We start from the raw sequence: 27,656 nt of genomic DNA, 5'->3' as shown, positions 1-27,656 counted from the left end.
TGGCTATAAAGAAAAGCCGTAGTAGAAGGTAACTGACAGTTTTCACGTTTTTTTGATTAGAATCATTACAGTGATATGACAAGATACAAAGCACAGAACAATTGTGATTTTTTTTTTCCCCCTGTTATTTTTGACTTTGCTACTGCAAAACACAGTGAAAGCACAAGCACAGTTAGTAAAAGTACTTAAAAGCAGATGTTTCGCTGCTTCTGGCAGTATTTAAGCCATCCCCGGTTTTCTCTTCTACCCCTGGCCCCATCATTTTACTAGAGAATCCTGTTCTTACTCATAGTGGCATAGGGACAAAATTATCACTTTTTAAATTGAAGGAGGCTTGGGCTGTATACATTTATCTTACAGAAAATTACTCTAATGTTCCTTTAAAACAGTGAGCTGATTTAAAGTCATATGCCTTTCAATTAAATGTTAAACCTACCCCTTGCAAAGTCTGTTTGAAAACAATATCAGAAACTAATGCCAAAGCATGATCCACAATGCTATTCAGTAACACAAAATAGATGGTGTTGAAGTCAAAATTCCAGAGTCTTGAAGAGTTGCATTGCATGCGGAGCAAGGAAGAAGGTGAGAAGATGGTTTCACCTCCAATGTCTGGACTTTTTTTATAGTATTTCTCACAAGGTATAGATGGTCAAAAGGGGGGTAGCCCCCCATTTTGTTTGTATTAAGATTGTGAGAACAGGTTAGAATGAAAAGGTATACGATAGCTGATGTGAGGTGAAATTATGTTTGCTGCTTTAGAAGTCTGTGTTACTGCTTGTAGTTCAAACTTGAGATCAACAAAAAGAAAGAAAGACTCTATTTTTGTTGTATCTTGAAAAAATTACACAGAAGTCCAGGTATCCAACATTAAGCCAAAATCTGTTTTTATTCATGCTGGTCATATAAATTACAGATGTTACCAAACTATATACACAGTTCCTCTTGTTGTTTTGGAAAATTATTTATACATGGTCCTTTCTGAAACAAAATGATGTTTTATCCGTAGCTTGCTTTAAATCATTCAGATTAATGAACAGATACGCGTTTGTTTAAAATCTACTTTCATGTATCACAGAAATATCTCATTACTCTGTTTCTGTTTACTTGTTTTCAACTAATGTCAATAGTATGGGTGAGAGGCGTGAATGAAACAGGAGAAATGAAAGTAAAATCCAGGTCTTAATGATTCAAGGAGGTTATGTTTTCATCCCACGTGTCTAATTTGTACCTACATAAGAAGAATGTAAGGTGCAAACACTCAAGCGTTTGTATATATTTCAAGAACTTTGCATGCTTTAACCACATATTCTGTAGACAAGAATTAAATCTCGAATGAGCCTGCACACATGAACTACAGAGGCCTTGGAATTGCCTGTTTATTATTCTGTTAACAGATAATATTATTCTGTTACGGATAACGTTGGGGGTAAAAGCAATAAAACCAAACAACGCAAACGCAGCACTAAACAGTGCCTGAAAGAAAAAAAAAAAAAGAATATTTTTAAAAGGGAATTTACCATTTTTACAAAAAACAGTGATTCTGCTTATTAAATGAGTCTCTAACAAGCATGTAATATTCTGTTTTGTAGCATAAATTGCCCAGTGGTCAGCAAATGCTGCAGCTCTTCAGTAACTATTTTTTAAAACTGTATTTCCCAGTGCGTGTTTACCAGATAGTATCCAAACTCTCTCAGATTAGGATTTTTTCTTTGTAGACTTTCTGATAATACTTCCTGTAGTATCTGAATGCTTCATACACAAATAGATTTACTCCTGCAACTATTTTGTGAGAGGGGGAAGTTTTACTAACCCTCTCTTCCAGTGGCAAAATGGAGACAGCCTTTTTGACACCACAAGTTTTATGACTGTTTCCTTTTTGGAACTCCCTTCTCTTTCCAGCTTTACCTTCTTTCCTTTCACAACTTCTGCTGTGGTGGCAGATAAAAATCTATGCTGAAGATAGATCATGTTTGGAAAGCAAGCAAGCCCTGGACATCTGTGGCACATTTGAACTCAAGAGGGATGAGAATCTTTGCTTTAAAATAGAAGCTAAACCAATGGTATACAAGATGATGATAGAACAGAAACTATTTAACATAATAAATCCTAACTTCCCCAAACACATTAATGTCTTTAGTTACCAGTCTATGCTGTTTTCAGAAGCAAAATATTTTTTTGTTATACTTTCATATTTACAGCAATTCTATGGACGTTAATTCTGCAATTGAAATTTATCCCTGCTGGACCTCACCTCCAAGCCAGAAAGGATTTGGCCTTTTATCAGCGAGGACAGCAATTCTGACTTGCAGGAGGCTATTTTTAATCTCTAGGGAGAAGAGTCCTGGTTTACATGGTATTGATAACAGAAGGAGGCCCAAGAATAACATCATAGTGGTTTCCAGGAAATGCTGATTTACAAAGATGGCAAAAAAATCCATTCACCATATCCTTAACCCATTAGTTCAGACAATTAATAATTTTTCCAGTATGTGAACTTCAGTCAGTTGAGTAAGGAGAACTCAGCTAGAAGAAAAAAAAAGAAAATATTAGTCTCATGGCAGTTACCGCTGTTCATTTAGAACTAACTGCAGCTGAAACCTCTGGCTCAAGGCCACTGCAGTGTCATTTTGACAATGTAACACAAACTGGTAAGGATCTGAGGATCCTGTTGCTAGTTCTTTACAAAATACAGGAATGCTCATTAGAAGACACTGTGTGGGAAACAGTTGCAATAAAAATGATATATATTTCATATGAACTCTTGTGGTTCCCGTGGCCTATGGATATGTAAAGCAGGGTTCTCATGGGAGTCTTGTTTTCCCGATGGGAATGGGAGTTTGGAGAGGGGGGAAATAGAAGGGAATTCAGCAAGGCTGCAGAAAACGTATCTTATACATAAGACTGAGTGAGTTAGTTATAGGATAGTTTGTCCTGCTGCAGATTTCAGTCTTGTTCTCTGCATCTCACAGTGCATTTTTATTGGCATCTCATGGAGAAAAAAGTGTTGATTTAGTAATGCAGATTGTCTGCTTTCTGAATTTAGCCAGCTGTTCACCAGGGTAGGTTGCTGTGTGAATTTGCAATGATAAAGAAAAAACCTCCATGTTTTCCTCATTTCCATTTAGTAAGGTAAATAGAATGGAAAAAGGAGGGAAGGAATTCTTTAAAAATCTTTCAAAAGTATTTTCTCTCCCAGTTTCTAGCAGAACTTGAAAACGCTTCTAGTAAGAGCCTCTATAAATCCACCTACCATCTAGCAGCACTGAACCGCTTCTCTAGTACCCTTAAAAACCACAGCATGATTGTATTTGATTCTCCCAATTCATCACCAAACACATTCTTTTTGTGCGGTTGTGACCCCGAAAGATGGCAATGGTCACAGCTGGTTTGGAATATCTGGACAGAGATGGTTTGAGAATTACTGAGCATGCTAAAAGAAACCAAAAGCTTTTGGAGCCTGATGATAAACAAAAGTGAAGCCAACTATTTTTGCTGCTGAAACTTTGGGAAATGCAAATGCATACATAGTTTACAAATGCAGTCTAGGTCAGAACTGTTTTCATACGTATAAAACAACAAATGACTGTGGACATGTCTCGGATTGGGTGTGGTAGGTTTTAATGCAGAACTTTAATTCAGGCTATTATTTCAATTTTAGCTAAGGGATTAGTTTGTCATGAGTGCTAACAGAAAAAGGTGAAGAAGTAAAAAAAGATATTTTGCTTTTGAACAGATCATCAGCTTGGTGTATATTAAAAAACTCCTCTCTTTGTATATATAATTTAACTGTGCTTCCAATCATCAATGGTCAGGATTCTAGTTTAGTTTTATTCTGGTTTGGGGTGAGGAGGAGTGTTTACAGAAAGGCATTTGAAGGGGAGTTGACAGACTTTTAAATACATAACCATTTTAAGATCATAAATCATTGAACATGCAGAAAACTAAGAACTAGTATTTAAAAAGGAGGTTTTCTTTTAAAGCTGTTAAAGCCAAACTACTGCTGTGTTTCCTGATAGAAGTCTGCTGTGGGTGAATCCTCAGTGGGTATACATCAATGCTCAAAGTATTCTAAGCCATGATGATTCAGAACACAATTTCTAGTCAGTAAATAAAAGAGGAAAATACTTTTAATAGGACATTGGTACAGTATTTTCCTAATCTTTCTATATACTTAGTGAATATTAGTTTTATTTTCTAAAAATGTTTCAGTTGACTTTTAGTTTCTCACTTTCGTACCCCATGTAGAAACACGCAGCACTGAAAAGTTGTGCAAGTTTTCTGAATCAGAATTTTTTATGTTCCTTGTGCAGCTTTCTTGAGCAAGTCATCAAGGCCTTTTGTGCTGTCTACAGAATTAGTGTAATCATGATGTATTTGTCAGTGTTAAGCCTTTGTTTGTGCAACAGGTCTGGGATCTTTGAATTATGACAGTCATGGTTCATTGGGCAGTGTGTCAGATCATTTCAAACAACACAGTGCTTCCAAGTATGCTTCCAGCGTCCTGTCCCATTTAGAGTAGGAAATGATGCACCATCGTTTCAGAATGTAATACAGCAAGTGATGAAAGAACTCTAATTTTTTCATAATTGTACAAGCAACCTTTTCATAAACAGCATCTGTGTTGTACGTGTCCTATTTGCTTAGTATTAACATGAATGGAAAAGTTTGCAACATACGGCAGTTTCGATCACTGTGGGACTCAGGTGTTCTCTCAGCACAGCATAGACGCTTGGAGACATTGGAAGAAGATCTGATGGAGAATGTGGCTCTGTAGAATCATTTAAGCTTAAAAAAAACAAAACAAAACCAACAACCATAAAAATAACCTTAAAAGCAATTTAAATCCCTCTAACTTGATGGATAGCAGTGAAGTATGGTGAATGTTTGTTAAGCCTGTACTCATGGTTGGTGGTGGTCCTGTAAGCACATGCCAACAACCTGGTGTACGTTTAAAAATGTAGGAGACAGGACCAAGGGAAGAGTGGATAAACCTGACTCTGTAATACCAGCTGCTGGGGAGGAAAAGGAGACAGTGAAAGATAAGTAGATCAGAGTACTGTACAGTCTGCATTCAATTTTTACAAATGTTTTGCCACATAGATGGGAAAAGCACTGTAGAAGTGAAGTTCTTTCCTTTCCTTTCTTGTCTTTAGCAGTCCTTGGCCAAATAAAAACATGCGATGTGTTGCTATCCCAGACTATTTGAACAGGGGAAGGGAAGCAGGGAAAATCTTTGAAACAGGATGCAAATGTAATAAAAGTAACATTTGAAGTGTAATACATCTGTAAGCATACTTACATTTTGGAGACTGGGATAAATACAGAAGGAACGTAACCCTTGCCTCCTCCATCTGAGGGCTTTGAGACTAAAAATCAATATTAGAGAAATTAAATATTACCTAGTAATTGTATTGTATTTGAAATTGATTATCAGCTTTAAGTGCTGCGGACCATAATATATTAAAAAAGAAATGTCCCTGTTTATGCTTAAATAAGCAGCCATAAAAATGAGGGGAATTCCTAAGGTTTGGCTTTGAGGTCAAGTCTTAGTCATGTAATTGACTGTGCTCCCTTGATACGAATCATTATCTCAGAATATAATACAGCAACTGATGCAAGAGATCTTGTTAGGGCTTCAAAAACAAATATACTGTAACTCTACAAGCTTGGTACTTCTAAGCCTCTAGATTTCCATTCTGCAAATGCTTGTGGGGAGCTCTGGCTCTACAGATAGAGCTTCAGCATTGTCTTTTGCATGAAATTAAGCATATACATAAATTGTTAGAGGATTGGCGCATTAGGCAAAGTCCACTGAAGTAAAATGAAGAGGAAAACTATTTGTAGCCTCCGAATATTTTTGAGTAGTGTAGGAATTTTAATTCAAATGGAAATGTAACCTTTTATACTGGAAGTCCAGAAGAGAGTTTATTATCTCTAAACAAAATCAAGGCTTTGAGGGCTTTTTTGAGAGAGAGTGAGTTTAATCTAGAAATGGCCTGACTTGTAACTTGGACAAGAAAGAGCATGGTCCTGAACATATTTGGAGCCATTCTTCTCTAGCCTTTTTGTATTTTCCAGTGCAGTTGCCAGGGGTTATGCTGCTGGAATAAAGCTGTTTGGAAAATACAGAATTTCCTTGAAATAAGAGAGACAGCATGCTACAATGTGACACAATTGTGAAGCCGGTAAGCAGGATGATTTTTCAGTTTCATCTCTGAATGCCCAAGCACTGAATTTTCTAATGCATCAGTCAGGAAAGAAATCCTTTTTTTTTTTTTTTTTTTTTTTTAGATTTTTCTTTTTGCCTCTTTCTACCCTAAGATTTATTTCTTAGCTTCTTTTAAATATTATTGTCATCGCCTATAATGTAACCTCTAAGACCAGGGATATATTTACAAAATGAAGCTGTCTGAATGGTAGACAAAGCATTAAAACAGTTCTCTTGAAGATGCTGATTAAAGGAGGCATCTTAATCTGTTCCCTTCCTTCCCCCCCCCCCGCCCCCATTCCTCAAATTGCCTCTCGACTTTGCAGCTGCTTTGCAGAAAGGGTAAATAGAGAAATGGAACCCAACCTTCATTTGGCTGACAGCTGTAGTGTTTGCCAAAGGCCTTATCTTTGGGAATGTCTGGATACAGATACTTCAGAGGGTTTTCAGGAACATTGTCTGCCATAATAACTTTGTAATCACGCAGTATATCAGCAAAAGGCAGTGCAGATAAGCGACCTTTGTTATAGGGTTCCACCGAATGAAATGTTACGTCTCCTGTAAAAATACAAAGGCACCATAGCCACTGATAACTGGTAGATAACATCTGCAGTTGAAACATATTTGTGGCTTTCTTTTGTAGTTTACACTGGTGTGGGTTTTACCTGTTTGTACCAATGTTAGTATCTCTCAAGTTATACTTTCTGCACATGTTGAAACATTTAAAGCCTGCAGTAAGCAGGTACACTTCCTAATGAACTCTTATAGTTAATATAAAGAATTGAGAGGTAGACTTTCAGAGTTCTGATTTGTGTTTCAGTAAATATGATACTTGCATCTTACCCAAAACCATACTAAGACATGATACACATGAATTTCACTTTTAAACAAAAAAACACATGGCTCCTGTATTACAGGTGTATTGCAGAGTTTGAGGTTTATGTTATTTTTTTTAAATTATACTTACCATTTTCTAACTGATCCACCCAAGTAAAGGTAATTCCACCCAGATTACTTTCACTAAATCTTAATAAAAATGTTCCTGGTGTCTTGTCTTTGAGCAAAATTCGTTCCTTCTCTTTGCTTACAAATCCCATTACGTACCTGAAGTGTAACAGGAAATCATGGGTTTGCTTTTGGAAAAAAATACAGACTTCAAGTCTGTGCAATGCATCTGCCCAAACTTTATATAGGTGTTCAAAGCCTGGTGACAAAACTTTAAAATGTCTTGAAACTATGACACAAGCTTCACATGCGTTACATGTGGAGTATGGCATCGAGCTTAAAGTACTATGAAGCGTAATGAGATTGACTGTACACTGACAGAACTGATAAACAGATCTAAACATGCATTTCTAAGAGATTCAATGGTGTTTCCTTTTGGCAAAAATTTCAAGAAGTTATAAACAGGAAGAGGGAGACAGAAGTATTAAACTCTTTACAAATTTTCTTCTGCATAGCTAAAACTGAGATTAGTAAAGGAAAAAGACAAAGCAGAGAGAGATCAAGATACAGCTGTTTCCTTGTTGCTTACCCATCAATCCAAAGAGGAAGAATGTGTTTTTTAATTAAGTCCAGAATGGCTTCAAGCCAAACCCAAAAGGTAAAAGACTTTCCAGGCAAATGTTCCTAATGGTTTAAAAAAAAAAAGCCACAACACAAAACACAAACAAAACCAACACACATGAGAAGAGAATTGTGAGAGTGTTGTTACCCAACATCCACATGACATGGCTATCTCAGTTTCTTAAGAATAATCTAGTTTGTTCAAGCGAGAATGACAAATTTGAACCGCTGTTTAGAGTAATGTCTCTCTTTCAGCCTGACATAAACCCAATTGATTTTTAAGATATGCACTGGAAGCGCCTCACTTTTCAAGAAAAAAAAAACAACCCACATTTATTGTTTCTTCCTGGTTATGAAACTACATTTTGAGAGAAACAATGATGAGAAAGTCGAATTTCCTTCTAAGGTCCTATATGTGTTTAAATAATGTAGTTAGTATGAATAAAATGGGTTTACTCTTCTTTCTCAATAACTTTTCTGTTCCTGATCAAAGTTACTGAATATGTCGACTGACTTGAAATAATTTAGGTTACAACTGAGCATGTGAAAAAATTTACTATATGCTTTATGAAAAATGTGGGCTTTGATAGCACAATCTATTGATCATTTACAGAAATATACAGGCCACACTATAACGACAGTTTCTGATCTCTGTAGCAATGTAACTAAGTAGATCTCTTAGCCTAAGCTTTAAACTTCTGGAAATATTATTGTCCTATTTAAATTTTTACAATGAGTGTGATTGTGCTGGGCTACGAGTCCCAGATATGTCAAGTGGGAATCTTATCAGTAGCATCAGAGAGACAGAGTTAGGCACGCATGTGGGTGTGAAAAGAAAAAAAAGACTAGTTTTACTTTTGGAAACCGTACCTTGCAGAACTTTGCCCAGGATAGCTGATAATCATTATAACTGACTTGTTGTCCTGAGAGAAAAAAAGAAACCAAAACACCACAAACAATGAGTCTATTTTTCTGAAGTTTTGCAGTAGATATAGCTTGATATCTGTATAGTTGTGGGGGAGAGTACAGTACATCGAGACTTGGAGAGGAAATGAGAGGGGCATACTAAGTGGATGTAGATCGGTTTTTCTGTATCACTTTGAAGCAGCTGACAGTGGTAGTTTTGAGGATATTTGCCTAAAGTAGTCTGGGACTTTGTTTCTGCAACACTGTATGCTCAGTTTCAGTTTTTAGCCCAAGTATTACTTCTCTTGGCTTTTGCTCTATCTTGAGGTTACATATTTTAAGACAATTTATTTTTTCTTTCTTATGATTTTTGCTGATTTACAATGGCATCTCTCAACTCCACTACCTCCACTAAACAAGAAAGCTCCAAGAAACCATCAGAAAAGTGACTGGTATCCAGGGAAACCAGTCTTCACTTCCCAGCTTTGAAAGCAACAAAAAGTAAAGATTCCCCCCAGTCTCTGACAGATGCTTTTTTTCTTCCCAACAGTAGAGGTATCGTTACAGCCTCAGCTTGGAGTTTCTTTCAGATCACAACATATTTTAGAATTGTTTCTTCCCCAGAAACAGATAAGGCTTTCTTTTCTTCTGCCAGCTTTCCCTAAGGCCTCTCCCTTCTGGGGGACAGTCAGATCCAAGTGTTCAATAGTTCATCTTGCTGAAGTTACGGGTCACCCTCCTGTCACCAGTGAAGGATGGGTACCAGAACTAAACAGACTCAAAAGGATGAATACTTAAAATGAAACAAAACCCAAACCAAACCCCATAAGCAAGCAAAAAGACTTCCTTTTGATTTCAGATGCATGAGATAATTACTTGCTAAAGAAACAAAATAACATCACAGTTCATTGTGACTGATGCCCTCTTTCTTCAGTTTAGCAGCCTGGAAGTTCAGAAGTTGAATCACTTTGTGGTGAGAATAAGCTGACGCATGCTTTTCTTTAAAGAAAAAAATGTTATTGTGGCATTTTTGAAGTCAGCTCTGGAAGTGGAGGTCATGCTTAAAGTCATTACCTGTGACTATCAAATACAAGAGCTCAAAAATAAAATAAAATAATAAATAAAATCTCTATATTTCTACAATCTTACCCATAAGTTTTTCTGCCAGCATGTTGAGCTGCTCAGAATTGAGTCCACGACCAACATACGATGAAAATTGCCAGCTCAGTACTTCTAAGAGCTGACTTAAAGTGGCAGCAGGGGGATTGTTGAAGAAAGACAAATTCTGCAACAGAATTAGTGCTTTGTTTAGACAGTTAGCAACCATGAAATACACTACAGGCTGTAAAAGAAGGCTGCAGGTGCTCAAGCAGAATCCTGAAGTGTTAAAAATGAGGTGTGTATGGGGGGATACACTGGGGTAAACGAGTGCTGGCCCTTCCGCATGCAGCAACGCAGCAAGGTCCACTTGGGTACCTGGGCAGAGTTGTAAGGGGAGGGAAGAGGTGGGAGCACTCTTAGAAAGAGCAAGAGTCTGTGCGTCCATCTTGGATGATAAAATATCTTGCTATATTTCTCATAGTATCGTATGTTAAGACAGTGAAAATATGCTTAAAGCCTATCCAATAAGTGTAGATACTCTCATTATAACATGTGGTGAATGGAAATCCCAAACTCTTACATACTCTTATAGCCGTATGTTGTTGAATCGTTTGGCTTATCTTAGTTATTCTTTTGGTTTCTGGACGGTACATGTAATGAACATACTGAAAACTGTGCAGAAGACTCTCTGGAGTATCGCAGAGTGATAATGAAGTCAGCTGGTCAGCTGGCCTGCTGTCATTCTTAGGCACACTCCACGGTAAACTACCTTACTCTTTCTCTCCTCCAAACATCTACGTGACTGCTGCTTACCCCGACTGAAAGTCTGAGAGCTATTGACAGCACCAGCACTATTCTACAATCTGCAAATGCAGTAACAGTGACTGAATCTAAAATGTGTGCTGAGCCGGCTGGAGTCTGAGATAGAGTGATCCTGCTTTTGCTCCCAGTTAGAGACACTAGAAGGTGCTACTTGACACTTATAGTCTTCTCCATAGAAACCACTAGCTCCTGTAAAATGCATGAGGGAAAGCAGCACTTAAGTATATTACAGACCCACCTATTCACCTACTCTGACAGTTTTGAATTGTACCAGTAGATTTATTTTATGCCATGTACAGTTTTGGTCAACCACCTCCAAAAAGGACAAATCAAACTGAAAAGTTGTGGAGCAGGGCTATCACGTTTCCTTAGATTAAGAACTACTACTTCAGCCTATGAAAAGGAAAGCTGAGCGCGCATATGGCTTTATATCTGGGCAGGGAACAAAAGATAAAGTGAACAACATCAAAGTATGATGTTGATAACAGTGTATGTGAAGAAAATAAGGCCAGTTTAAGAGGGGAACACAGCCTTTTTATAATTACTATATTTGGTAACCAAACAATAGAAAGGTGAAAGTGCAGAAAGTCAGTACTTGCATACTGAAGACCTACCTGAGGATCGTTGGTTGACAGATTGTACCAAATAATAGAAGCCCACGCATTGGGTAATTGGCTTACATTGGAAATCATCACCACAGGCAAAGAGCTGGTCTGGTGGAAAGAATGAACGTGCTATGTAAATGCTGTCGAGGAGAGTGTTAGCGCTGTGCTATGCTTTGGGTTTTTTAGCCCCCTCTTCCTTCCCAAAGCGTATGATTCTGTCCAAAAGTTCTGGAAATCTTGCGTTTGCTTATGGTTACTGCTGAAGTAACCACAGTAACCATCTAGGATAGATGGACCTGTGGTCTGGCCCAACACAGTTGTTGTTCTATAAGCTGCTGGAAAATGCCTTTTATTCTTGTCCTAGAAAATTTGGCTAGAATACTTACTTCCAAATTTATAGTCAATCCATACAGGCAGACCTGGGTTTCAAAGCTGATAGAGTGGAGTTCCTCGGTCACCATGTGAGGGCCCTGAGGGAGTAAGTAGGTTATAAAACTGTGAACACACAGTTGGCATTTAACACTGTTTTAGTGATCTGACTGCTGAGATTACACAACCTTGAAAGAAAACACTTATCGAATACCTAAGTAGAACAGGAAAAGAAGGAAGTGAAGGAAATAATTTGTTTGTTAACATTTGACATTAAATTAGTCCAGAAGTCTGGTCTGTTTTTTTCTGGTGAATCTAAATAATCCCTTCACATTGTTAAAGCAATACTTTTACACTTTTAACTTTTGCTTTTAACTTTTTCTAAAATGATGCTTTTAAACACAGATTTGCACACAAAAAGTTACCGGATTATTTTTTGTTTCTGATAAAGATTGTCCACAACTTTTCTTTTCCTAAAATTTCCTTACTGATTGACAATTTCAATTTAAACAGAGATATTAAACTTCAAGGAGAGACAAACTAGAAACAAAACAAAACCCCAGAGCTTTAATGACAAGTAGGCCCTCATCAGGGAACACAGGTTTATTGTAAGTATACTTAGATAGTACTACTTGAAGGAGTAGAGGCCTAAATCATTAATCCAAAGTAAATATGTTACTAAAAAGCAAGCTTTTCTTGGATGGAAAAAAAAAAGATCTGATTGTCCTGGTTGATTAAAGTTTGTAGTACAAGCATTTTGTTTTGATTACAAACCAACATAGCTCAGTAAAGATCCAAATCTCTGCCCGGTGGGAAACAGATCTTTCGAAATACATTTCCATCCCCAGAAGTCTAAGTATAAAAATCTGTTTGTCCTTTTCCTGGTTTGTTGTTGTTTTTCCCCTCCCCATCACATATTTCTTTTGTCAGACTTTTTAAAAAAGAAGCAAAAGTCCCAAATCAAAATGATTCCATTTACTGAAGTACTCTGCTTTCAGTCAGTGTAAAATAAATCAATTCCTTGGGAAATTGCCTCATGGCCTTATCTTTCCCATGGAGCACCTCCTCCAGGACACGTACAGGCCATTGCAACAAAAGATACTGTATAAATGAGGGACTGAGACTACAGGAGATCCTCAGGCATCTGAATAATAAATCTGCCTTGCAAAGGGAAAACCCAGCTTAGAGCTGAAGGCTTTTACATTAAATACTCATCCGTCAAATGAGCTCAAATGTTTTGATACAGATAGAATCAATCCAGCTCAACATGTATTGCTGACACAAAGTTGGAAAGGGTTGCTGAAACTTCCCCCTCCCCTCGTCATGATTTTGCAAAAACTGAATTTTTCTCATGGCAAAATCATCTAAGCAAAAAGGCATATCTACACGAAAGGGCAAATGTCAAATGCAGAGAACGTAGACTTTTTTTTTACGACGCAAGTCATACTCAGCAACTACACTCTCAGTTTACAAATTATCCTATAACAATCGAAGTTTTTGAATTATTATAGTTGCTGTTAATAAAAAAACCACAAAACTTGTTCATGCTAATAATGACTTTGCAGACTGTGATTTGACCAAGGAGAAGCTCTGTTTGAGGATATCAGTTAGCAGTGAACCATGTCACAGTTCAGCTGTCCTAATTCTCCACAGCCCTATGTTTTATAGAGTTATAAAGGCATAATGTGTGAAAGTGGGAGCAAAATGTTACCAAAAGCAGAGCACCCACATTTTTACACCTCCATTTTTGCATTTGCTTGTCTTGATAGAGATGACTTTGTAAGTAGCAAAGTAATTGGGAGGTGAGCCTTGAGTTTCAGTCTTGCTAATCAGGTTGCAAGTAATTCTGTTCAGAAACTCAGTGTGAAGCATGTCTTCTGCTTTATGTTTTTGGTTAAAATTCTCCATGCTGATCACACCTTTGCTTTTTACTTAAAGACTATTTGTAATAACTTTTGTGCTCGTGTAACTACATCTATTTGGGCTGTGATATGAGTGATTCTTTTTTTTTTTTTTTTTTTTTAAACTTTCCAATACAACTTTACCCTCAGTGCTTCCACTGTGCAAGAAAGTTACACTGATGTGGAGACACCTTAAGCCAGTATAGCCTATTTTATTTCCTAGGTTAGTAGGTGGCATTCATAGAAGTATCTTATGACTTCAGTTACCTTGAGAGACATTAATTGTTCTGGTCGTGTTGGCAGAGGCTGTATCATTGGCTGCAAGCTTCTGACTCTTGCTTCAGCCAGAGATTTATCTGCAGATTTTTGATGTTAAATAGCAATGCTAAATTTATGGTGATGGTCCATGGCCGCTCTAGAGATTGTGTGTACTTGTGCCTTTCCCCTCCCTGCCTACTGCCTCCAGTTGCTGGATGAGAACATCCTGCCTTCTCCCCTGCTGGGACAGTGCTCCTTTGCCCTCCTGCCAGTGATGCAGAAGGTGAATGAATGAAGGCAGTAACTTTCTTGCCTGTGATTCTGATTTTGTCTGAGAGCGCCAGGACGCTCAGGAGAATCACAGTTTGTAGGAAGCCAGAGCTGAGAAGAAGGATGTAGGGTAGAGCTGTGCAGATGGTGAGGAGGTGGGCAGGGGAAGAAGCACTGGTGGGCTGGATGTCTGCTCTCGTGAGACCCCACCTGGAGTACTGCGTCCAGCTCTGGAGCCCCAGCATAAGAATGACTTGGACCTGTTGGAGCAAGTCCAGAGGAGGGCCATGAAGATGATCAGAGGGGCACCTCTCCTATGAAGATAGGCTGAGACGGTTGGGGTTGTTCAGCCAGGAGAAGAGAAGGCTCTGAGGAGAGCCTTCCAGTGGGGCCTTCCGGTACTTAATCAGGGCTTACAGGAAAGATGGGTAGGGACTTTTATCAGGGAGTGTAGGGATAGGACAAGGGGTAACAGTTTTGAACTAAAAAAAGGATATATTTTAGATTAGGTATTAGGAAGAAATTCTTTATTGTGTGGGTGGTGAGATGCTGGAACAGGTTGTCCAGAGAGGTGGTGGAGGCCCATCCCTGGAAGTGTTCAAGGCCAGGCTGGATGGGGCTTTGAGCAGCCTGGTCTAGTGGGAGGTGTCCCTGCCCATGGCAGGGGGGTTGGAACTGGATGATCTTTAAGGTCCCTTCCAACCCAAACCGTTCTATGATTCTATGTCAGTGGTGCTGGAGGGTAACGCAGGAATGGAAGGAGCACTCTACAGTACAGGGGCATGGTGTTCGAGGTGTGGATTAGCGCCGATGTTAATACTTCTGATTTCTGTTCTCCACAAAGCAAGAATGTATGGATATTAAGCTCCTCCATTAGGAAGCAAGCATTTGCAATACCTTTTCACCTTACATGCTAGGTGGTATGTGCATGTCTCTGAAACCTGGGTACTGCAAAGTACCTGCTGGTTTGTTAGGGCTAACATGTCATAGTACAGTGTCACCACAAGAGGGGAACCTACGACTGGATTCGGATGAGCGTTGGTAAATTTAGCACGCTTTTGGTCCTGGGTGAGGCAAGCAAACTTTGATGCAAATATAATTATACCCTAACCTCATCTGTAAACTTGGCCAACAGAATGAATATACATTTAAAGAACTGTTCCTATAGAAAAAAATTGTTTCAACGCATACTTTCAGATTATTACTTCTTACATTCTATTGTAAGGTGTTTTTTTTTAATGTACAAATTTAAAGCATGTAATTAAAAATTCTATGAGTCGTTCTGAAAAGTTCTCATTATACTATTAGATGATAATTGGGTCCTATACTTATTGTAAGGATACATAAGGATATATTTCAAATTCTAACAGCATATGGTTACTATTTGATTTAAATAAAATCCAATTTGAAATACTTGTGAGAGTAATCAAAAATAACATGTAAAATAAATGCACAAACCTCATTTCCTTTGCTTCCAGCACTTGATTTCATTTCTTTGGGTTGCTGTATAAAGCAAAACAATATTTATGTGCCAAAGAAACTAAAGACAGAAGTACATATAAAGAACATAATTTGTAACCATGATGTTGTTAGTATAACGTTTATTTACAATATACAAATATGCTGAAATGAACTATGACGCTATGCCTTGGAAAGTCTATTCAGTCAATAGTTTTTAAATATTTTTAAAGATTTTTTTTTTTTAAGAAACTAAGTTAATGTAACAAAGCGTTAATTAGGGTGCTTGCAAGGTATATAATAGAAAAAAGCACTAAAGACCATCAATCTCCATCTCCTTATGCAAAACCACACTGATGCACTGCATCTGTGGTTAAGCCGAAAAAAACCCCATAGGTGAGGGAGTCTAGTCAGAAAGCATGACTCACTGGGATAGCAGAGAAGTTAAAGAAGCGGTACTATAGTCTCTCAAAAGACAGTTATTGCAGGCATTAATTTCAACCAGATCTAAAGCATTCAATTATGTATTTCACCTAGACAACGGTGGTGTGGTTTGGTTTGGTTTTTTTGTTTTGTTTGTTTGGGTTTTTTTAACAAAACTCAGTTTCTGAGAAGCTGTGTAATTCAGTATGATTAGTCTTTTCTGGCATTAATTAGGATTTGCTTTGTCATTTCGTGAAAATGTATAGTCTTATGGAATAGATAAATTTTGGAATGGGATAAGGAGGTTCTAGGAGTAAACTTCTGTTTAAGGAAAAAGAAAATGAGCATAGACTTGACAGTAATACAGTTGTCCCTACGTATTTTTTTTTAAAAGAATCTTTTATTTCTTTACCAGAGGTACATGATAGGAAAAAAACCAGTCAGACTTACCAAATGTCGAAATTCTACCGACAGGCTTCCGTTTGCAGATTCATCCATGTTCATTGCTTTTACGTGTGTTCCACACAGAACGAATCTACGATTACTATGGAGGACATTACACTTATCATAGAATCATAGAACAATAGAATGGTTTGGGTTGGAAGGGACCTTAAAGATCATCATGTTCCAACCCCCCTGCCACAGGCGGGGACACCTCCCACTAGACCAGGCTGCTCAAAGCCCCATCCAGCCTGGCCTTGAACACTTCCAGGGATGGGGCATCCACAACTTCCCTGGGCAACCTGTTCCAGTGTCTCACCACCCTCACTTTCTTTTTATTTCTTCCTAATACCTAATCTAAATCACCCCTCTTTCAGCTTAAAACTGTTACCCCTTGTCCTATCCCTGCACTCCCTGATAAAGAGTCCCTCCCCATGCCTCCTGTAGGCCCCCTTTAGGGACTGGGAGGCCGCTATAAGGTCTCCCTGGAGCCTTCTCTTCTCCAGGCTGAACAACCCCAACTCTCTCAGCCTGTCTTTATAGGAGAGGTGCTCCAGCCCTCTGATCATCTTTGTGTCCCTCCGTGTCCTTATGCCGGACGCGGTACTCCACATGGGGTCTCACCAGAGCAGAGTAGAGGGGAGAATCCCCTCCCTCGACCTGCTGCCCAGGCTTCTTTTGATGCAGCTCGGGATGCAGTTGGCTTTCTGGGCTACAAGCGCACATTGCGGGCTCATGTTGAGCTTCTTGAATAATATTGTATTGGATAATTTAAGACATATATTTTATTTTCTTACCTTACAGTTGAAACATTCCTGAAACAGAAGAAGGGCAGGAGGGAGGAAACATTGCGTATCAGTAAATGCGTACTGAGAAAAACTTGTACTGAGAAACATATCTTGAGAAGGTAGATTTTGCCTTGTCAAAGTTAAGTCGTATTACCAATACAGCTGCAATTTTTAAACTAAAGAACTGAGATTTGTACTGTCCAGTTAGACTTTTGCATCTGGCCAGGTGCAAGTACTATATTTTACCTAGCCTTTTTCCTGCCGTTGGAGTGATCTGCGGGTATTCAAAGCTGCAGTACTATCTAATTGCCTGTATGCCTGTGCTCTGGGGCAATACAAGCTTGCGTAGATAGCTCATGGTGTACTGGGGATACACGCACAGCAGCAAATCAAACAGTACGCAGCTTTTGAGAGAAACAGTCCTGGCTTCTCTCCTGTTCCTTCCTCACTGGGGGTCTTCCTTCCTTCTTTTGGGCCGACATCTATGTCCATGTGGTCAAGGAGTTTTTTAGAGGCATGCAGAAGCACGAGAGCCAGAAGGGAGGTGTCCAGTACCTGTGGCTGGGGACGTTGGGCGGTGAGGACTTGGATCACCTTTGCTGATTTTGAAATCATACCTTGTCAGCAAGTCTTCTGGCCCCGTGTTTTATTGTGCTAGGGTGCCGTGACCTATCTGTAACCAAGGTTGCTCTACAGTACTCAGTATTGCTCAAAATAATACAGCTTGCTGAGAGAAGATGCGTCAACTCAAATGGAACTGCTCCAGGCAGCGTTAACACTGTTTTCACAAACGTAGTATAGACAGGCTCTGAGATGCTTTTTGCTCAGGAAATTCTAATCAAACAAAGAACTTGGGGATCCTGCTCATTTGGGACTACTCTAAGAGATAATGGGAACACAAAGGAGAACCAACACCTTAGAAAGGAGGGAATTTATGTAGCAGTCTTAATTTCAGGTAGGGATAAAACGCTGTAAGCTGCCATAGTTACTAATTACAGCACTAGCTTGTTAAGCACAAGCTTCATGTGGTCCTTGGAGCAGCTGCATTGAAGATACTGGGCCTATTAAGGCAAGCAGAGATAAGGGGTATTTCAAAGCTAACTATCCCATAAATGCAATACGGTTTGATGTAAAGGTTTTGCCTGATACTACTATTTCAGACTGGTGAATTTTGTCTAAGTCTTGAAACAAATCTTAAATGGACTTCTTGTCTCCAATTTGAAAATATTGATAGTAGCTTTTTCTTTAAAAAAAAAAAAAGACAAAGAAATCTTCCACATTAAAAAAAGAAAAGCATTACCCTGATGTTTTAACTGTTTTGCTTTGTTTTCTCATTTCTTTTTTAGAGCAACTTCTACATCAGATAGAGTAGCAATTGAAAAACCTGTGTTTTCTCTGTAGGGAGAGAATATCTTCACTTTAAATTTTCTTACTTGTCAATAGTTGCTTTCACTCTGATCTGGTAGTTCAGCTCTGGTAATTTAATTAGCAACCTTCAAAACAGAAAATGTAAAAGTGAATAGTAACAGAATAAATTTATCACCAGAAAATATTAGAGACCAGTATCTCCATGCTAAAGTATCTGAAATGATTATAATCTGAAAACAGATTAGGTATGTAGGATTATATCATGATTTGCAGGGTTGTATTCTCAGAAAGAGGAGCTGAGCTGTTCCAGCAGCAGGTGTTCTACCCTCCCTGCAAGTATGTGGAAAAGTTAGTATGTGTTTGGGGGAATGGCTAGAGAGAGAACAAAGACGTAATAATTAAGAGATGGATTTCTGTAATCTGTGACTGCACCATAGACGTATGTGCACTCTCCTTCATGTACCCTTTCCACACCTCCCAACCCTCCATGCATTCTTTTTGCTGCAGGGTGGAACTGAGATGAGAGTTCCTCTCCAATCTTTGCTCTTTTCACAAAGTCAGGCAAGGAGCTAGTGGGAGAGAAAGAACTTGTCATTGAACCACTAGAGCCCCCCAAAATGCAGATGCTTCTCTTTCCTATGTGCAAAAGTGGCTCTGAGTATTCTGATGTTGGTTTGTATGATGTGGATAATTATTTGCTCAGTTTGCAAAGTCATGAAAACAAGAATTCAATGCCTGCAGGCCTACGAAGGTGCTGACTTCTGGTCACAATTTGCCTTTCTTCCTCACACTGATTTATGCTTTATTGCCACTTATTACAAGTGACAGATTCTGGGGCCTTTCTATCCCCCTCCCAGAAAGTGTCCCTGGAGTCAAAAGGATCTCTGCCACAAGTTGGTCTGCTTTGCTTTCTAGATTCTCCTAGGATAAAATGCAGTACGCAAATGAAGGAGTTTATATCGGATTTCCTTTCCTTACCTTAATTTAACAGTGAACTGTATTAACGTTTTAAGAACCATTGGCCTCTGGGGATGTGTGGGCATGCAGGGCTGCCTTTCAACCACGAATGAACTGCGTGAAAAGTAGTGAAACAGATTGTTAGGAATATGCATAAACAAACAGCTGTATTGGTTCAGGGGAGAAAAAAAGTGCTGGTGTCTCTTAGAGATTTATTTCTCTACAGATGCTGAAGTGGCAGGTATGTATTCCAACTCTCGGTTCTCAAAATCATCCAGTGGTCTAATTTACAGTTGAATTGTTCCCATAAGAGACAGATATTTGGAATATGTTAAAAATCAAACCAAGACAAATTCCATAGTCCTAAAATTCCAGGCTGATAAAAGTCTAGAAGACTTTTATCAGAACCAGAGAACAGAGTATGAAAATACACTGAGCCTGGCTCCAATGAAATTAAACAATCATTTTATCTTTTTTCATTTTTTTACAAAAAACCCAATTGACTATGTTTTGCTTTCAGATAGTCACTTGTGGTATATCTCTCGTACACCCAGTACAAAAGGCAAGAGGAAATGATAATGTTTTATATATTAATAGAATGTGTTGGTGGGGAAGAGGAAAGACAAAGAACAAATTAGCACCTGTCACTTTGCTTACAAAAAACAAACCAACCAAACAAACAAAACCCCAAACCCACAACCTTTTCTCAGCAGTATGGACATGACTCCTACTGAAATAAGTGGATTTTGTGTGTTCAACTAGAGTCAGAACTTGACCATAATCCCTTAACTGCTACACATGAGTGTAGTAGCTTGGTGACAGCTGTACATACTTGTAATATTGGAAACTCAGTCTTTAAGATCCTCAAAGAATCAAACTTCTTTATATTTTTTTTTTCTTCTTAACAATATGGTCTTATTGTTGCCAATAAATTTGTAGCAGTTCAGGTAAAGTTACGTGCATTGAGAATGGCTTACGCACTTCCGGAAAAGATTGTAGAGCAGGAAGTTGACTTTTTCCAGCAGCTGAGGTCTTTGCACTGGGATAGGGTCCCCGTCGTAAGTCAGTCTGGTCAACAGTTCATCCAGTTTTTCTAACTGCCTTCTAACTTGGAAAAGACTCTCTGCCAACAGCGTAAAACTACAGCAAGACAAAAGATTAGTTTGCAATCTTTCATGTACATGGCTGCTTAGAACATAATGGCCACTGAAGTTCTTGCTTAGGGAAATCAGAATCAGTACCAATTGGTGCTTTCTAGCTTTATCCAAACTCACGTCCATTCATCTTTTGTTCACAGGAGTATATAAATACATCAGGCAAAATTTCCTACTTTATTTTCAGAGATAAATATTTTCGCAACAGGTCTCATGAACAGCAATGCAACACTGTCTGTAATAATTTAGAAGAAATAGATACACAGTTCTGACCTTTTACATGCAGGGGACTTGTGCCAATTTTATTTCTTTCCTATGGCTTAGTGTTTTTGCAAAATGTATTCTTTAAAAGGATAACATTTATATAAAATGAAAAAGTCAGTAAGACTGAGGAAATGCATTTCTCAGAAATTTAAAAACAATATGGAAAATCAAATTCAAACACGTTTGCTAAGAGTTTCATAGGGTATGTGTGTATAAAATCACATTCTTTAGCTATTTTTAACATCTTCATTGGAAAAAAAATACTTAAGTGGAAAAAAAACTACACAAAAAAGGCAAAAACTACTTTTTCTTCAAACCTAAAAAGTTCTTAGTTGTTTTCCCTCCTTTTTTCTTCTTACTCTTTACTTCACCTTCTCCAGAAGAGAAGTTTGATGGGAGAGAAATGAGCAGGACATTGACATTCTCTGTCTGCATTATGGGGTTTTTTTTGGTGGTTTTTTTTTTTTTTTTTTTTTTTTTTAAATTTACAGTCACCTTTAAATTTACTACTCAGAGACTACTGCCACTCAATTCCTGTGTATTTGAAGTCTGGAGGAGTGATGTTGTACCTAGTGAGTCAAAGCATAAAGTGTCTACCCAGGTCCTGCCTAGACAAAACTCCCACTGTCCTCAGTGACAAACTCACTCATCACGGTTCTTACTCAAGCAAAACTCCCAAGAGGGTATGTATCATGTATCTGGAACAACTGTCAAACCAAAAAATGACTGACTGCCAGGGCTCAGGCTCAGTAGTTCACTGTAATGTTATTAATTCTGGACAGCAAATGTTGTCCACCAAAACAAATTGTATTTTTGTTATTTACTTGCTTAGCTGCTAATGAATTTGCTGCTGTTGCGAGGTAACTGATCTAAAGGAAAGATCATTTCATGTGCAGCAGACTTCCTGTGGTTTTCAGTGGAAACACAAGCTCAAGGCAAGTTTACCAGTTCTGGAGCTGATCAAGCCCGCCATGGAGAGGACCCCCAATGCAGGCAATCTGCTGCCGTCTCTTCCAGTCTAGCAGCTCTTCAGTCAGCATGTTGCTCATAAGCATATCGATTTCATGAATCACACGCCCTATTTTACTGAGTACTTCCTGTAAAATAGGAAAGATGTCACAAACTGACCACGGGGAACAGCCACAAAATTCAGCAATTATTGTAAAAGTGCCAATTACATTTCTTTCAACTACTTTGAAAGTAACCATATTTAGCCCCTTAGCTGTAGTCTCTTTGATTTAGAGGTGACTGGATTCATCACCCATTGTACTTGACATTAATCCTAAATCTCTATGAACTCTTCCTCAGTAAAACTTGTGGGTTTGGGGATGGGAAAAGGGGGATTGTTGCATTCTTTGTGGGCATAACACCTCCAAGAAGTTGACATTTACAAGTACTGTCAAGGTCAAAAAGTCCTCCTTTTGTTTTGTATCATAGCCAGTGCTCTGTTTTTTTTTTTTTTCTTCCTTGTTTGCTTTTAGCTGTAAAAAGCCCATGACTCAAACAAATTGCCTAAACGTACTGTTTTCTATGCCAGTAAAGAAGTGGTCAGGGAATATTTGTCATATCTGCAAGTCTCGGTCACTGAACAGAGCAAGGTACCATTGGTGGATTGTTTTGTTTTTGTTTTTTTCTTTCAATTATTAGATTACATTTACTTTGAATACTTTTTGCTTACTTTAAAAGGTATATATTGCCAACTAAGTTATCCATTTTGCACAGTACCTGAGACATCCTGTGAAGTGATACCCTCACTTCCCTTCTAAGTTGTGCAGAACCATATCCTTGATCGAGCCATTACTAATTGCCAATTTCTTAACTGCTAGTCAAAATCACCCACATCCACTCAAAACCTTTTGTCAATTTGTAACTCCTGTTATTTGTCTATTCTTCTGAGAGGAGAATTAAAAAAGGCACGCATATGCATTTGAGTATTCAACGTGGGAATAAGGGGAGAAAGCAAACGAACCACAAATGACAAAACATGTCACTAACCTTTCTCTTGTAGTCTAAAGTATTGAGCATCGCCTGCAACGCCAACATTTCCTGTTTAATGAGAGCGCTGTTTTTGTCGCTCTGCTCTGCAGGGGGATGAAAAAAAACCAATCAGTATAAATGCATGCGTGGGTGTGTGTGCGTGTTTATAAAGGGAGGAAGGGGAAAAAACCACGACCAGTCTGCAGCATGAACTGGTGAAAAATGAACTGCAGGCATCCGTAGATTATGTAATAGTGTGTTTCATTTGAATGGACTAACTTTAGTATAAGTTTAAGATAAGGTTTTATGACTCCACTCTTCAGATGTGTACGTGGAACAGGAAAAAAACCACACAGACGATACCTAGAAATCTATACATTTCTTATTCATGTGTATACTCGTGTATTAGCTACATCTGTTTTGGATCAGTGATTGATCTGTGCACTACTGAAATATGCTCATGGTGTCAGCAGTTAGACTAAAGCTCTTTGGACTTGATGTGAATTACGTGTGTGGCTGAGAGAATGAAGGTTAGGCATTTGAAACGGAGATAAAGTGTTCATCGCCGTGGGGATTTCAGCAGCCAGGAGTACTGATCAGTGTGTATTTTCCCCCTCTCTGTAACTTTTTTCCTTCTCTGGAGCATGCATTAATTTCAAGCTTCCCCAAGCTTGCCCCACACTCTTTCATATACAGCTCTTTCCCCCGCCCTCACCTTCCCCCACCTTTTGCTCTTCTTGCATCTTTCATGCTACCTTCAAAAAAGAAGCTGGTGCCAACTGTGTCTGCTAAGCTCTGGACTGACATCTTCCCATTCCGTCAGGGTAGATATTTCAATAGAGGCAGACTAGCAACCGATTGCCAGCTCGGCCACAGCAACTGTTCATGCGCAGTGTAAGGTACTGCAAGCTGGCTCTGCTGGTGGAGAGCATTTGTTGACACAGTGAAATTTTAAGCCCTGAACGTAATTTATGTAAGCATGTTTTATTTTGCAAGTGGGGCAGGCTTCAATCATCTGTGTGGTCAAAAAATTATGATTGGCTTGGTGACTAACAACTCATTAAACTTGATCTCTTCCAACTGCGTGGCCATATCCAACCTTAAACGTATAGGATTGACATGTTTAAGAACTCGGGACATTTCAAGCCCAATATCTTTGCATGTTCAAAGGGAGATAATATGAAGATAGGTGAGCAGACACAAGTGGACCTCAGTTTCTTTTCTGAAAAAGATCATGCAAGGACTGTTGCCATGTGCAGATCTCAACCATCGCAGGCTGGTCAAACATGCATTCAGAGTGCTTACCAGCTGGTTATCACCACTGTGGTCAAAAAAGAACAGAAAGCCAAGTTAGAGGCTAAAAGTTCAGTTTTGCACAACTACTCTGGGGAAATAAGAGGCTTTTCCACATCCTGCCAAGGAAGGGCCATGTCAAAGGTGAGGAAATTGAAAAATAGGTTCTTTAAATTAAGACAATTACTACTTTTCATGCCGTTATGCAGATTATAGAAAATAACTTGCTCGTCGAGATCCTGTTTACTCTCTTAACCACAAAAGAGTCATTATGTTCCAAGACTATAACTTCATATAAACTAAAAATCCATTTTTTTGTGTTTACATATATTATCTGTGTAATGTACAAAACCCCCTGATACTGGGGTCTAGCTGCAGAATTAGCCATTTCCTAGAGAATCTAAAAATTATTATAAAATCTCTTACCTAAGCTTTGTATTGTTTTATACCTAAAGTCAAATTCCTCTTGCAAGTCTTCCAAGTATTTGACATCTTGGTCAGTCATCTTTCCCCGGGAAAAGAAAGTAAAATTATTTGGGTGTTCGCAGTGACATAAAAAGGAATTTGTTTTGTAATGGACAAATGCATAATGTAGTATTTCCCTTTCCTATCATTTGAAAATCCCTAAGCAGTTCTGGGAACTCTGGTTTACTAACTTATAAACTTTAAAAAAGACAATAGAATTACAAATGTGCATTTGTAACTACAAATTTATTTCACTTGTTCAAAAAGCCAACTGTTATTCTCTCTCCCACAGTTGATACAGCTTAACCACTTCTTGTTTACTGGTTCAATGACGTAGTGGAAAGTAGGAATGTTTACATTTAGCATGAGCTAAATTGAAATTATTATGCCATTAATGTAACTCTCTTCTTGGAACTTTAAAGCAGGGCAAATGGATAGTTTTACATTGACTTCAATGGAAATTGGAATGGGGTGTGCAAAGCCAAGAAAGATGGAACCAGAGACATGAGCAGAGCTCAGAGACTTTAGTTTGAAAATTACTTAATAATTTGGGTAAAGAAATGAAACATTTCTGCTGCTTTGGCTTTTTGCTAGGATTTGTTTTCATACATGCTGCAAAAATTGTAGGTGTTTTCTAGTAACCAAACAATGATAATTCAAAAAAAGACACATCAAAAGAAGAAAAATAAAACTGTAGGAAATCATCTGTTTTACTTTGGTGGTCTGTTTCTGTGCTGTGTATAGGAAGCCTTGATTCTGCCAACAACTCGTAAACAATCCTTTTTAGTTTCCTGAGATTTCCTCTTTATTTTGGAGGCTAAAATTTTAAATTATATGTGCAAGGTATGAAATTGCATACACAAGGAGCTGGATGATTTCTGTGCTCAACTTCATTACCTACTAAAAAAACCTGTATCTAGAAATTGTTCTCATTTTCACATATTTCAGGGATGGCTGAAAAAGCCTGTATCTAGAAATCGTTCTCATTTCTTGTATTTCAGGGATGGCTGCACTTCCCCACACAGGAAGAAGGAGCAGCATGGTAGGCTGCTGAGTTGCAGCTTTGTCTGCTTTTGCTCTGCAACTTTTATCTTGTAACTTTTTACATAGATAGAGATCTAGTATCACATTCTCCTAAAGCTTGCTTTATCATTTTAAGGGTTTCATCTCTCTAACCTTTCTTCCCCATGTAGGGAGATGCTGATGAGAGAATGCTACTAGGGCATCTTTCCAGTATACCAGAAGTGTTGCTCTTGAACGGCATATGGACAGGTATTTCAAATGTAACTTCTACATTGAGACTGCTGCAAAGCTGAAAGTGGGGCTGGGATAGCAAAAAGGTTGGAGGTAACCTGAATCCTTATCCTGCCTTGAACTGAACCCGAAGGTATTCTCTGAGTGAGCTTTCAAGGCCGCTATGGGACATAGCTACAGGTTTGGCTCAGCCCAGCTCTGCCCTGCAATGGTACGGGAAACTCCTGGAGACTAGTTACCATCAGCTCCCACAGTTCTTCTCCCCTCATGCCTGCAAAACATGTCATTATGTCACGTAGCCTTCAGCTTTACAAAGATCTTGGTACGTGACTCAGAGGTCACGAAGGCTAGTTACTGCTGACCCAACTAAAAGAGGTGAAGTTGCAGAAATACATTTACTGAACCTTACATCTTTTAGAGATGGTAGGTGTGTTCTTACTGCACTCAGTGGCCTGCCTGCACCTCGCATAGGGATATATGTGATGGCTTTAAAATAGGTAGCTCTCACGCTGAACCCAGAGCGGCTGTAAAAACCTGAGGATCCAGGTATGTCCTAAGTAGTTAGTCCATACTGAGGTCCTCAGAATAATGGAAAATGGTTGGCACAGCTTGTTAGCAAAAGTATTTGTGCTACCCAGCTGAAAGATATGTCCGTATGAAAAACGTGGCTGCATAAACAGAAAATGGGACAAAAAAATACCTGAGCGCTGTTCTTGATGGCCGATACTTTGTGTTCTACATTTCGTTGTCGTTCTGAAACCACAGAGTTCTGCAGAGACTTTTCCAGCGGCCCCTGGGACACATTGAACAGATAATAGTTGGATAAGTAATCATAATGAGTGGTAGTAACCGTACTGCAAGTTCTAGCATAGAGAGGGAATTCAGAAGTTCATCTTCAACCAGCTGGAGACTGGTGCAAACAGACAAATTTGTTTAGTTTAGTTCCAGACATTTGAAAAACATGCTGGTTTAAATTTGAAATCCAAAAGGTGAAAGGGTGTGGGTATACTGCAAACATTGAGCATCTAGTAAATTAAAGAAACTGAAACATAGATTATTAGATTTCTGAAAAAGACCCATGTCACAGGACTCATAAAGGAACATGTATTACATCCACAAGTGATTAAAAAGAACACGTTCGACTTAAAAATTCTGTTTGGGTTTTAACTATGTAACGATTTCCCCAAAATAGGTTTTATATGTAATTTTTGAGTTTCTTTCTTCAAACAACATAAAAACTATCAATGCCTTGCAACATATCAGATAGAATCTCTTTTGCATTGCATAATTAATATGAATTAATGCACTGCATAATTTAAAATATACACATCTGTTTTGCAACGAATAATCTCTTTAAAGCCTTTCCCACAGATTAAGTCTTTGCAGATTAGCTGTGACACAGAAGTCACTTATAGCAATGTTTGTAGCAGTAGAGCCACTGATGAAGTACAAACATGCATTTAAAGGGCAAGTTTGGTAACGCTTAGTGCACCCAAATACTCTAGTGGAATGAGAGGGCAGGATTTGGTCCTAAAAGCACGTGCGCAGATTAACATGGAGCAGATTAATGAAATGTAATTCATTACCTGTACGGGCATGCTAGCTGCAGCCAATATTCTTCTTTCTTCTCTTAAACAGTTTGAGATGATTACTGCTATATGCATGGGATTACCATGATACTTGCCCTGCAAGCACAAGTAAATACAACTTTTAAAAATTTGGAATTCAGGGTGTCCCTCTGGAAATCAGAAACAACGTCTCTCAGTGTCTATGAGCTGCAGCTCAGTGCGGATGGAAAAGACTGCCCT

At 38.6% G+C, this 27,656-nt stretch overlaps 1 protein-coding gene across 2 annotated transcripts in view; it reads right to left on the bottom strand.

Annotated features, from left to right (window-relative positions):
• Window positions 1-198: 198 nt before the first annotated feature.
• Window positions 199-27,656, bottom strand: part of STAT4 (signal transducer and activator of transcription 4) — a 45,131-nt gene continuing 17,673 nt past the window's right edge. For both annotated transcript variants that reach the window (XM_054209677.1, XM_054209676.1), the window contains exons 4-24: window positions 27,435-27,533; window positions 26,549-26,641; window positions 24,556-24,634; window positions 22,855-22,940; window positions 21,805-21,956; window positions 20,423-20,581; window positions 19,463-19,555; window positions 18,550-18,609; window positions 17,126-17,143; window positions 16,338-16,431; window positions 15,465-15,509; window positions 11,595-11,678; window positions 11,218-11,316; window positions 9,830-9,965; window positions 8,645-8,697; window positions 7,743-7,837; window positions 7,176-7,312; window positions 6,575-6,766; window positions 5,300-5,366; window positions 4,677-4,785; window positions 199-2,523 (exon numbers count right to left, since the gene is read on the bottom strand). In XM_054209677.1, the coding sequence (XP_054065652.1) occupies window positions 2,497-2,523; window positions 4,677-4,785; window positions 5,300-5,366; window positions 6,575-6,766; window positions 7,176-7,312; window positions 7,743-7,837; window positions 8,645-8,697; window positions 9,830-9,965; window positions 11,218-11,316; window positions 11,595-11,678; window positions 15,465-15,509; window positions 16,338-16,431; window positions 17,126-17,143; window positions 18,550-18,609; window positions 19,463-19,555; window positions 20,423-20,581; window positions 21,805-21,956; window positions 22,855-22,940; window positions 24,556-24,634; window positions 26,549-26,641; window positions 27,435-27,533 (1,977 nt within the window). In that variant the 3' untranslated portion in view covers window positions 199-2,496. The remainder of the gene's footprint in view (window positions 2,524-4,676; window positions 4,786-5,299; window positions 5,367-6,574; window positions 6,767-7,175; window positions 7,313-7,742; window positions 7,838-8,644; window positions 8,698-9,829; window positions 9,966-11,217; window positions 11,317-11,594; window positions 11,679-15,464; window positions 15,510-16,337; window positions 16,432-17,125; window positions 17,144-18,549; window positions 18,610-19,462; window positions 19,556-20,422; window positions 20,582-21,804; window positions 21,957-22,854; window positions 22,941-24,555; window positions 24,635-26,548; window positions 26,642-27,434; window positions 27,534-27,656) is intronic.

The sequence above is a fragment of the Rissa tridactyla genome, chromosome 7, assembly GCF_028500815.1.
Source record: "Rissa tridactyla isolate bRisTri1 chromosome 7, bRisTri1.patW.cur.20221130, whole genome shotgun sequence".
In the NCBI taxonomy this organism is placed as follows: domain Eukaryota; kingdom Metazoa; phylum Chordata; class Aves; order Charadriiformes; family Laridae; genus Rissa; species Rissa tridactyla.
Note: the sequence above shows the minus strand (reverse complement) of the source record. Positions and strands in the feature narration are given on the sequence as shown.